This window comes from Molothrus aeneus, chromosome 6 (genome assembly GCF_037042795.1).
Source record: "Molothrus aeneus isolate 106 chromosome 6, BPBGC_Maene_1.0, whole genome shotgun sequence".
NCBI lineage: Eukaryota > Metazoa > Chordata > Aves > Passeriformes > Icteridae > Molothrus > Molothrus aeneus.
Genome location: NC_089651.1, coordinates 47,291,309 through 47,303,773, shown reverse-complemented (window position 1 = coordinate 47,303,773; position 12,465 = coordinate 47,291,309). Strand labels below are relative to the sequence as shown.

General features: G+C 42.5%; 1 protein-coding gene across 1 annotated transcript in view; it reads left to right on the top strand.

The window, feature by feature from the left end:
* Positions 1-12,465, top strand: part of ITPK1 (inositol-tetrakisphosphate 1-kinase) — a 140,370-nt gene that overhangs the window by 112,846 nt on the left and 15,059 nt on the right. The window contains exons 6-8 of the mRNA XM_066551939.1: positions 6,620-6,718; positions 8,609-8,649; positions 12,089-12,254. Of these exons, the coding sequence (XP_066408036.1) occupies positions 6,620-6,718; positions 8,609-8,649; positions 12,089-12,254 (306 nt within the window). The remainder of the gene's footprint in view (positions 1-6,619; positions 6,719-8,608; positions 8,650-12,088; positions 12,255-12,465) is intronic.

Genomic DNA, 12,465 nt, shown 5'->3' with positions numbered 1-12,465 from the left:
AGACTTAGAGAGTGAGATGCAAACACATGGATATTCATACATGCATTGGTTTTTTCAGTGATGAGTATAGATCAACATATGTTTGAACTAAATCTGTTCTGGCAATATTCCTCATGCACATGCAGTTCTGAGGGGAAGGGAAAACAGCTTGAGAGTATCTTTAATACAGCACAAAAGTGCTGAAATAAACCTGTGAAAGTTGTGGGGTTTATGAATAAAGCTTTTAGGTTTATGAAGCTTCAACTGAAAAATTATCTGCTAGAGGGAGGAGTGAAGAAGGGGCTCTTCCAGTTCACAGGGGCTGGGCTGCTGTGAACTTGGGGTTGGCTTTGCTTGACTGACTCCTTGATGAAGCAACTTTTGACCTTAGCAGAAGTTACAGTCCAAAGCTATAAGTGTACAGTCAATAAAGGGATTCAAAGGGCAAAACACTCTGTCATGTAGTGGTTTACAATACCTTTGAGATAAGATTCAGCTGCATGCTTAAAAAAACCTTGCCAGATTCTCTGTGTGGTTGGGTTTTTTGGTTGAAAATGAACTCAGCAGGCAGGGATGAGCTGGAAATTCAGATTTCCTCCCCTTATTGTATTAGGAGGAAAAGACATTGCCCTGGCTGTGTATCCTCTCTATTCCCACAGGAGCAGAGTGCCACAAGCTGATGGAAGCTACAGTGAAGCACAGTTTACTGAAAATATATTTATTTTTAAAGAGTCTTAAATGTTTTCAAATCCCAGTGCAAACTATTCTATTAAAGAGTGGCTTTTTTCGACAAAGTAGGAAGTTTAGAGTTTGTTCCCATCTGCTGTAAATCTTTCTGGTAGTTTAAGGCTTAACTTTTGCTCCATGAGTGTTAGATGATGAGCCAGTCCTGATTTTGACATAGATGGTTTTGTGCTTTTCTTAAGGGTGTTAAGCACTTTTCAAATCAGCTTTGTCATTTTTCTGCATACTGCATTGTGTGATTGGGAGGTTGTGTACCCAGTCTTTTCAGGAATAATAGTGACAACCTTTCCAGGCACAGAGAGCAACTCAGGCACAAGCTGTGCTCCTTTTGGACTTGGAAAGCAGAATTAAGGGATCTAGGTGTGCCAAGTCTGTTACACACCTGGGGGACTCCGGGCCTCCTCTTGTGCTCCTTTGACAAACTGCATCTTCCTTCCACCTGTTTCTTAAATTCACTGTACCAGCTTCTTTTACCTTTCCCTGTCCTCAGCACACCCCTCATTTGGTGTGTCTTTTACCTTCTGTGTGTGAACAAGGAAGGCACTGCTAATAATGAGTATTGAGCCTGGGCAAAAGATATGATATTCATCAGTAAACACCTTCTGATTTATGTTTTTCCAGTAACACTCTCAGGATTTTGGTTGATGATGCTCAGATGATGCTTCTTCAGCTGCTGTTTGTCCAGTAGCATCAAAAAGTCTTTTTCCTGGAACTCCTTTAACTAGCTCCATAAAGCCCTGCCTGGCCAAGGGGAGGTGAAGCCTTCTCCCCACTTCATAAATGGAAGTTCAGAGTTCACCTGTGTTTGTGACTGCATTGTGCTTTTGTGGAAAGAGGTTGGTGGTGCTGAGAATAAATACTCTTTTTTTCAGCCTGTGTGCTGCACTTCCTAATCCCTAGGCTAGGTGGTGAAGGAAGGTGAATTATGAGGTAGGGAAACATGTTTAGACAGTAAATCTGAAACTTAATAGGCAGTGGCTTTCCCATTGTATTTCTTTTCTAGAGAGGTTTTGAGCTATTCTCACAGATGACCATAAATTCCCTTTAAACTCTTTTTCTGAATACAAGGAAATACAGTTTGTTGATCTATGAATGCAGGGCATTGGATTTGTCTGTAATCTATTATTTGTTTTCTTACCTGTCCAAAATCATAAGGACCAAAGAAATCTGAATAGATTCATCTTCTCTTATGGTTTATTTTTTCCCTACAGTTATCCACAGTTGTCCACTGTGTTGGTACTTCTCAAACTTTTGTAGTACAAGGTATTTACCCTTATCAGAATCATCCCAGGAGACTGTCTTGTACAGTCCTGTCCCAATGCTTTCAATTTATTTTTAAGACTTGGTTCAACTGGGAACAGCCATGTATTACTCTTATTTTTCCTCTATCCATTTTGCCTGGCTACTGAATGGGAGTGTGTGTTGAGTGTTTGGCCCCTTGAGCCTTCTCCTGGGGGTTTGGGTATCCTGTGACTGTTTGGCAGGCTGTCTGCAGGCCACCAGGGTGCCCTGAGTAGAGAAGCATTACTCAGCATCTCTAACTAAAGCAAGTCCTGAGCACAAAGAATTCCACCAATTCTCACTGTCAGAAAACGCTTTTCCCCAGCCAGTTTTCAGTCTGCATCTTCCCCATCTTCACATCCCATTGCTCCTGTCACTATTGTTGAACTTCATCTGCAGTAATCCCCTCCTGGCACTGACACCCTGGTTTGGGTGCTCTTTCACCTCTCTGTTGTTGGGTAGCTGTGTTACTCATCCTGTAAACTGGCCATCAGCAGTCAAGCTCTTATAACAATGTTGTTGCTCCATGGGAATAGAACAGCACTCAGACAAAGCTCCCCCCACAGCAGGGTGTGCCAGGGCTGAGTGCCCTGGTGCTGAGATTGCTGCCTGTCACCTGTGACCTGTCCTCAGGTGTCCCACTGCAAACGCTCCCCCTGTGCTGGCCATGAATGTGATCCCTCCAGCCACGAGCTCTGTTCAGAGGTGATGGAGGGATAAAGTGTAGGAGGCACTGAAAGAACAGAAATAATGGTTGGAAAATGAACAGCCTAGATGAGAGATGGGGATGGGAATGAGAAACAATACAGAAAGTAAGAATGAGGGGATAGAGAGAGAGAGAACTCCCTCTGAGATCAAACAATCTTGAAGAAAAGGGAGAATATCTAAAGGCAAATATGGAAAACAGATACCACAAAGTTTGTGCTAAGGCATGCAATAAAAATGAGGACAAAGATGGGGGAGGAACAGAGTGACAGGATTTTGACTTTTAAATTTAACTATAATATGTTGTTTTTAACAACAAAAGTGCTACAGATACTTTTGGTACTTGTCTGAAGTGAAAGCTGAACATTCTGATCTGAAGAATCTTTCCTTGTTGCTGTTACGCTGGCACTTCTGGACCTGACAAGGTTCACCTGGAGTGGTGGCCATATTTCAAAGGCAGAACTCTCAGAGACAACGAGGTGCTTAGCAAATAAAGAAATGCCATTCTCTAAATGTGCACTATAGCAATGTACAGAATCTTAATTCACAGCAGTCTGTAGACTTACAGACACACTTCTCCTGCTGATACCTTTGGTCCAGCACAGGCTGCATGAAGGAAGATATGGTTAATAATTGTGGTCATCTGCTTATTGTGTGATGCAGTGTATGCGCCCAAAGGGAGGGAGGAAGTGCCTGATTTTTAGTCTCAGATCCAAAGTGAAAAGATCAGAAACTGCATACGTAGTAATCTCTTGGAATTTAAGGTCACTTGTGCACAGCCAAGCGTGGAAGATGAGACGGAGTTTTTTCCAAACTTGATGCTTTAGAAGAACACTCTTCGACTCAGCAGCACAGCACAGAGCCAAGTACTGATGGTAGAAAAGCAAGAGCATCAGCTCTGTGCACAAGTTCTGGGTTGCATCAGGTCTGTGTCCTGACAGAGTCACTTCTGCTAGGGGTGTATGGAGAGTGCAGCTGCACAGGAGGGGTGACATGGCTGTGGCCTCATGCTGTAGTTCTCAGACTGCTTTTATTAAAGTGCTTTGTTCACTCTGGGCTCTCAGGTGCAAATGAGAATAGTGCTTAGTTTTAGACTGGAGGGTTAGGCTGGAACATCAATACAAAGGGGCAGCAGTAGAGCCAGAATCATGACCCCTTCTCATCTCTCAACTGTTACGTTTACTTGTTTGTGTGTATTTACTGTTGTTCTTTTTGGCATTGGTTTCCTGTGGTGTCCTGTCGCTGCTGGTTTGCAAAGAAGTGGTGACAGTGCCAAGGGTCCAGCACCTGACCACAGCTCAGTAAGCCCACACTAAAGCAGCTTACACAGCAGGAGGGGAGGGAAGGTTCAGTGTACCACCGGGGGTCATTTGCACTATGTGGGTCCATGGTGTAGTTCCAAGCCGATGTAAATCAGTATTGAATTGACTCTCAGGCATTAAGTGAGGTCTGTCCTGGACCTCAGTGCAGAGAAGGTGTGCAGAGACTGCTGTCACTCTGATAGCAGGAGCTGGGTGATGAGAGAAAGCTTTAGCATGTGTTTGCCACCCTGGGAAGAAGGAGAGGATAATTGCTGGAGAACTTTTTATTTTAACCTGTTGCTATCTTTAGAATTTCAATGTGTGCAATTAAACTCAGAGCAGCAGTTTTTTAGCTGTAGGCTCTACTGAAATCTTGTGTTGAGTGAGGATTTATTTGTCCTCAGGTCTGGCTGTGAATTAATGGTCTGTTTTAGAGGTTTCAGTGGGCTAGAATTGCCTTCCTGACAGAGAAAATGCCAGTGCTATGCAAACTCAGCAGGAGCACTTTGAGATGCTAAGAGTCTTCTTTGCTACTTTTTGTTGATCCAGGTGGTCCTCTCTAAGTACAAGTCAAAGAAATTCCTGTTTGTCCCTTCCTTCATCTCCCCATGCAAGTGTCATGTAGTCAGCAGGAGCACTGAATCCTCCCTGTCTCCCTTTCCTGTTTGCACGAGAGAGAAACAGAGGGAAGCGAGATGGAACCATACATTGCTCTGCATCTGCACTCTGAAAGCAAAGTTATTTGTGAGCCTTAAGCATGTGGGTGGGAGAGGTGCCAAGCCAGAGTTGTTCCCAAGTATCTGTAAACTAAATCTTATTCCCTAAATTCATCCAACTAAGGAACTTTTACTCTGGCAAAGGCTTGTAAATATTACAGTACCTGTCACTTTTGGATGCTGCTTTCTGTTTTCATAGCAGCAAATTGAAAGCTTTGAAATCTGGGATGTTTCGTTTACTTTTGTAGAGGTTGACCTCAAAGCATCAATCTTTCTGCTCCTTTTAGAATCTATGAAAATAGCCTTTTCTCAGAAAACTTCTTGTAGTGACAGCACTGCTAATGAACAGAGTTCTCAGATATTCCAAAAGTTTGGGGATGTATTGAGAGATGTGTACCAAAATATAGAGAGTCTTGCATCTCTGTTACTTTCAGTGATTCAGTTTTCTTTACATATATACTTACAATTAAGTGAAAAGTATTAATCTAAACAATGTTTATAAAGTGATTTCTGAATGCATGTCTGTCTCAGAGTTATGTTCAGCTTTGCTGGGGTTTTAGTTCACATGTACTTTTCAGTTTCTTCGCCATCTGCACACCATGGCCTCCACTTGTTTCAATTCAGCCATGCTTTGCTTATTTTCAAGATAAGTTGCTGGTTTATATAAACCTGTGACTTGAGTTTGCCAGATGCAGTTGCTCCCACCATTTGTGCTTGTCTCCAGTCGCTTTTTGGAGAAAGGTGTCATCCTTTTTCTCTTGAAATAAGTCTGAAAAGCGAAGAAGTCTTGGCAGACCCGTTCTGAATTGTGTTCAAGCTATAACTCATTTGTGGCTCCGAAGTTAACCTGGCAACAGATCAAACTCCATTAAAGTAGTACTTTTTTAAGACTGTGCTCACTGAGGAGGTAATTTAAATAGTCATTCATACTTGTGTGATGTCCTTGATTTGACTTAGTCAATGTTGTCAACGTGCACACAGCTTGTCTGAAAACCTGGGCCCCTGCTGACCTGTCTCAAAGCTATGGCTGAAGCCAAGGTTGTCTCTACACTTCAGATTGCAACCCAGCCCTCTTAAGTGATTTATGTGCAAGTCCTATGAGTCCTACAGTGGTTTCTGCCTTTCCTGCTGCATTCCCAGGGGAATCTCAGTTCTCCTGCAGTGAATAAGTGCATCCTAGAGCAAGTCAACTTACCAAGTCACCAAGAGGGCTGGTTTTTGACTCCCGCCTTCCCACAACCCCATGTGAACAAGCACAACATCGGCAGAAACACTCTGGTTTTAAATTTTACCATGGTTCCCATGATTCTTCTCTTTACCCAGAACTTGCTGAGCAATTTTAACATGGTGGTGTCTCAGCAGTGCTCTGGTTGGCTTTGCCAGACCAAATGAACACTGCTTTCATGACAGAGCTGTCCCAGAGAACAGCAGAAAGTTCTGGCACCTTGCCTGAAGTAAATACACACTGGAATCTGCCACCTGAGGAACCCTACAGGACATATAGCTTTGTGAGACTGCCTATTCTAGTCATATTTGCAGACCATTCTGTTTCTTGTAAAATGCTTTAGAAAATTATGCTTGAAGGCATAAAAAGATCCCAGTTGCTTTTCACCTCACTGGCTAAGTCATGTGCAGTGTGTTCCTAACCAGGTGATCATTTTTGCTGCCTGTGAAAATACTGGCTTTATATTGCCATTTAGATTGCATGAAAATTGAGCCTTTCATCTTCTGAAATGTTTCCAGAAACCCAAATTCAGGCCTGGCTTACAGTCCTTTTGGGTGCTTTAATATAAGCTGTCTATTAAGAGGCAGTTAGTAAGGAGAGAGCTGGTAATGATGCAGCTGAGGAGCTAAACTCCATATCTTCATTTGAGTCTTTTTATTTTCTTGCAGATGAGAGGATCTGTTCACCACCCTTTATGGAGCTGACAAGTGCCTGTGGAGAAGATACCTTGAAGCTTATAGAGAAGAATGGACTGGCATTCCCATTCAGTATGTACATGAGCTTTTCTTTGGTGCTTCTAGTAGGTTCCAAATACTGCACATGCACCCCCCCAAAACATAGCCAACATTGTAGGAGCGTGAGTTTCATTGCCAGAAGTGTCAAGATATTAAAACTTTCCTGAAATAAATGCTCTGAGGCAGTCTGCTTGGAATGTGGAACAAACCCTCTCCCTATCAGCTTTTACTTTGCCTTTTGTTGATGTTCCTTACTTTCAGCACCTCGCTACAGTAAACATGCATTCCTGGGAAATGCTAATAGTTCTAACAAAGTTAGCCTCTTGCCCTGAACTTGTGCAAGATGTTTCTCCTGCCAGCTGCATTCATTATTTTTCTTCAGAAAATCACTGCCTTGCTGATTATCCTCTTTTTTCACCCACCTCTCCCTTTCCCTGGTCCAGGGTACAAATATAATCTTAGAGGGTAAAAGAAAGAGGGTTCACACAGATAACAGACTCCAAGGGCCCACAGCTCAAACAGCTGCTATGAACTGTTTGTGCTTTGTAGCAAGTTTCATTGCAGGGCTTGTGCTTTAATTGGTTCCTTTATTTGATTCCTTGCAGTAAAAAGTGAGCAGGACTGTTAGTTGGTCTTTGTTCCCTTGCTGCTTGCCTCATTTGTAAGGTTCAGAGGTAAAGTTGTGTGGAAAAAGCATGTTTTGCCCTCCCTGCCATCGCTCTCCCAAATGAGGCAGGTCTCCTGAAGACAGGTTGTGAAGCAGTACTTGAAATCTCATGAATGGCTTTGCCCTCCTCTTCACGTTGTGCTCTCCATACAGACTGCCTAGTCCTCAGTAGTCAGCAGCATATATTCGGGAGGTCTGAATCAAACCCTCTATATAATGATGAAATTACAAAATAGCACTGAAAATTAATATACCTTGATATTCTGGGAGTGTTTTTTCATTTTCCTGTCTCTATTTTTTTCTTAAAAAAGGTCCAGCTCTCCAGAGCATGTCTGTGAGACATCATAAATCATTTTGTAAAATTTCAAGTTACCAAGTTATTTTGGACTCTAGTGCAGGTTATCTCCCTTTCATAGCTCTCTGTCCTCTTGCCTGGCAATTTGATTCTTCCAACAACCTGAAAAAAAGTCTTGTCCTATCCACCCTCTCACTACTTGCAAGATTTCATCTCCTCTCCTTAACACATAAGTAACATCAGCCCTAGTCACTGTGTGAGCCCTAGGGTCTTCAGCTCCTCTATGGCCTCATAGTAGAAGCAGCTTTTTGTTTCTTTCCTCTAATGGGTTTTACTCCTCCTCTTAATCAAGATGGAGGTGAGAATCAAGATATACAGAGCAGATAAATGTGAAAGAGAAAGAAAAACTGCCAGGCTTTCTGCCTTTTTCTGTCCTCCTCTATGGTTGCCTGTAAAAAATAAGTTGTATCTTTGTTTGGTTCAGCCTGTTACATTTCCTGCTCTTCCCTCCCAACAGGGAGGTAAGAAAATAAGTTGTTTTTGACTGTGTCCCAGTTCCTTTGTTTTAAGGAAAGTGGTGTTTTGTGGTACCTGTAAAGTAGCTCTGGCCTCAGAAAAAAAATTACATAGTTGTAAAAATGCTCTCTGAGTAGACCGGATGGCAATCCTAATACTGGTACTAACTTCTTAGCTGATGCTTTGCAACTCTGTCCAGTCCTAATAAAGATCTGTGCTTGCACCTTAGTTACAGGGAGGAATTGAGAGAGCAGAGCTTGGAGCAAGCCAAGTTTTGCAGTGATTGAGGAGACTGTTCAAGCAGAGACTGTCACTGGTGTCTGTTACAGTCAGTGCCTTGGTCTGGTGGACTCCAGTGTTTGCATGTGTGGGTGGAAACAGGATTATAAAGGGTTTGTGTGTTCTGTTTCAGTGGTGAATTGTCTTTTCTTTTTTATTTACCCAGTTTGTAAAACCAGAGTGGCCCATGGAACCAACTCTCATGAGGTGAGTTAAAAATTCTTGCAGTATTATTCACCTGCTTCCAGTCGTGTCCTGTCACCCAGTCCCCCTGTGGTGGCTTGGCTGGTGATTTCCAATCCTGTAGTGGGTAGGAAGAGGGCTGTGCCCCAGCAACTTCCCTTCCCCACCTCTCCCTCATGTTAAATTGCAGCATTATTTTTTTAAAAATCTGAAATGAAGGTGAATATTACTTGAACCTCCTGTCATGCAAGCTATTTTTAGCAGTTTCCACCTTCTATCATATTGTTGCTTCTAGCATTATGTAGTCTCCAGTCAGCTGTGTCCAAGAAATCTCCTTCAGTCACTCCTTTGGTAAGAAGTCACTAAATAAAGTTTCTGTCCCAGAAAGTTACTTTCCCAATATGTATGTGGTACAGATGAAAAGTGGGTTTGTGCTTCAGATGGAGCAGCTGGCTCCTTTCCCTGAGGGGGAAGGGAGTAACAAATAGAGATGGTTTCCAGGCAATGTTCACTTGTAATAACACAGTGGGATCTGTGGGGAGAACAGGACTGGTAGAACTTATCTGCCTTCCTGTAAGGCAATTACAGCTAAAATGGTTGTATATTCCTGGAATGAGTGCATTACCTATGAGATTAGCTTCCTCTAAATTTAAGTGAGTTGAGTGCTGTTTTAATTCTTTTCCATTTGTGCTTCCTGCCTTCCTGCTTACTTCAGATCAGTTTTGAGAATCCAGCCCTTGCTGCTGGCTCTCCTAACTCCTGGCTTCCTTTGTTAACAACGTTGCCATCAGTCCAGGTTTCCCAGCTGCTGTTGAAATGTCTCTGAGAGCTGAAGACCCTCAAGTAAATTGTAAATGTAGATGAGCAGAATGGCTGTGGCTGAAATCTTGACTGACCAGCACTTCCTTTTAAAAATGCAGTGAGATTTTTTAGGCAGGCTTTACCTTGGCTTATTTCACAAGCCAAAAGACAGTCCTGTTAGTTTGTTGGAGCAGCTGCTGTAAATTTTTGTTGTCATTCCTGAGAACACTCGGGCACTGGATTGTTAATGAATTTAAGACTCCTCTTTTCTTGCTGATTTTTCTGTCAAGAGTTCATCTGCAACTGCAAACTGAAACGCATGAACCTCTCAGTACTTGTCCAGTTAGGCTTGGACTTTATTTCCTTGGTGAATCTTTCTTTGATCTTCTTTCATACAGTGCAGACACATCTAAGCCTCCTGCCAGAGCAAAAATTACACTAAAATACACCCATGGTCTGCACTTTATCACAGGAACTTATGATGAGAGCTTAGGAGGACCCCTGGAAAACAGCCTGAAGTCTTGCATAGTACTTTACATAGTAGTAGCAGTAGTCACTTTTGGAGTTGCTGAGTTCTCAGGAGTGATCCAAAACTATACCTATGATCAGAGAGGGACTGTTTTGAAATTGTTTATGGTCAATAATTACAAAGGAAGCATAGGATAAATACCTGCTTACAGCACAGTCTGTCTAAAAGATGGAGCATAGGTCTAGAAGCAAGAAATTGTTGTCTGTTTCATTAACGACTCCTTGTCTGGCTTTTGGTAAATCACTTCATTTTTTGTGGATATATTTCCAATGCAGAGCTGACACTGAAATTAGAGCACTGACCAGAAACCCTGCTTTTCTTCATAAGATGGCTGTTAAGAAAGTTCAAGTATTGGCTAACAGGGACAACTGTTAGGTTCAGGCTTGAGTTTAAGTTTGGTGCATGAGTTTGGGTTTGGTGTCTGAGTTCACCAGGTGAGGCTGGCAGACCCCATTTTTCTCATGTGAGTACATGTTGTTGTTAAGCTGGGGTGGTGTCAGCCTTTCTGTGGTGTCCCTAGCAGTGGCCTCAGCAGCTCAGCACTTGACCCCCAGTTTGCCAGCACCATTTATTAAACTGGAACAGAGATGATGGCTGGAAGTTGTGCTTCCTGGCTGCCAGCAGGTCAGAACATAAGTAACTTTTGGTAAAGCTGCCATGAGAGACCCATAGCCTGAAGAAATGTATCCAGAACTTCTTCTGAGCATTTGAGCAGACAAGAAGGAAAAGGCAGAGAATCACTATGTTTTGTGAGACTGAATTCCTTATGGACATTGTCAGTAAAAATTCTTTTTGCCTTCAAAAGAGCTCTGCATTTATAAAGAGAAATGCTGTTTGGAAATTATGATATCAAGTATTGTACCCACGTTACTGCCAGACACAGCAGGTCTGTGCTAGATGACAAAGAGCAAGTGCACCCTGCAAGCAAATTCTTGGAGCTCTATTCATGCATGTTAAAAGCCATGAGACATGGCAGTGAACCGGCATAAGGCACCCCACGGGGTTTATATGGGTTATATGGGCTTGCGCTAGTCCACAGGACTGCCAGCACAGAGCTGTGCAGAACAGAGGCCTCACATAGCTTCCAATAGTCATGGTCAGTGCTGGGCTGAGAAGATAAACTCTGGCTTTCCACACTTCCAAAATAGGCTGAACCTGTTCATCTTACTTTTATTTGTGGGAATGAATTACCTAATAGTGGAAGAGAACACTATAGAACAGCAGAGTTCTTGCCAGTGTGATGTTGTAGACACTGTAATGCCAACAGTCCACACAAGAGGAGGAAGACAACAATGTTTTTTGCCACCAGTAAGAGACAAATGAGGTGTGATGTTGTTGCTGTGAATCATCTTGATGGATGATTCTGTCTGTTAAAGAAATTTCTTGCACAGGTTGTTACCACTCACAAATTCACTCTGTGCTGTGTAATAGAGACAGCAAGAGTATCGGCTGCAAGTAGGTATTGAATGCACACATTGACTTGAACATAGAAAATGTTAATCTACTGAGTTATTGTGCATGTGTGCAGTTATTTGATCATTCATAGGGCCCAATAAATGTCTTCCTTTTTGGCATATTTATTCCAGTGCCTTCAAGAGGACTATCTGTGTAGAGTAATGGGGTGAAACCAAGCAGGAAAATCGATAGGCCAGCATTTGTCAGCAGTAAGAACTACTGGAGTCTGAGAAATGTCCTCTGATGGTGTGGGTGAAGCCCTAGTGCTTAGTCTTGTTGCAGCTGGGCTGAACCAAATCAGGGAAATAAAGCTGTTGGGAAGAATTCTTGTAGTTAGTGCACAGAGTTGTTCCTTCTGTTCTCATGATACAGGCTTGTTGTATTCAATACAATCTTTGTTGTCTGTGTTGGTCAGATGTTTTATCCTTTTGTTATACTTGCAGTTGCAGTAGCTTCCCAACTAAAGGCAGCAAATGAAATTGCAAAGTGCTGTGAAAATGTTGATTGAAAATGAAATCTTCACTGCCAGTAGTGTTTACAGAGCTGTGTGTCAGTTAAATGAAACACAATGAAATAGAACAAGATGCAGAAAAGGAAATGTTCCCCTTGGTGCTTGTCAGGTGTGGGTAAGCATGAAATTATTGCCAGCCTTTTGCACAATCGTGTGTGTGTTTCCAGATGGCGATCATCTTCAACCAGGAAGGCCTCAAAGCTGTTCGCCCCCCCTGTGTCATTCAGAGCTTCATCAACCACAATGCTGTGCTCTATAAAGTTTTTGTGGTCGGGGAATCTTACACCGTGGTGAAAAGACCATCTTTAAAGAACTTCTCTGCAGGCATCTCAGGTACGTTGTACTGATTGAAAAGAAAACGTCTGTTCTTGCAGCCTCAGCAGGAAACATCTCTGAAGAAAATACCTGTGAAAAAACTGCTGCAATGAAGGCAGCTGGTTTGGACATGCCATGTTTCCTCTTCTGTATTATTTCAATAGAAATGGAGATAACTCACCTGCTCTGGAATACGTACGAATGGCATTCATATAGTAAATATTTATGC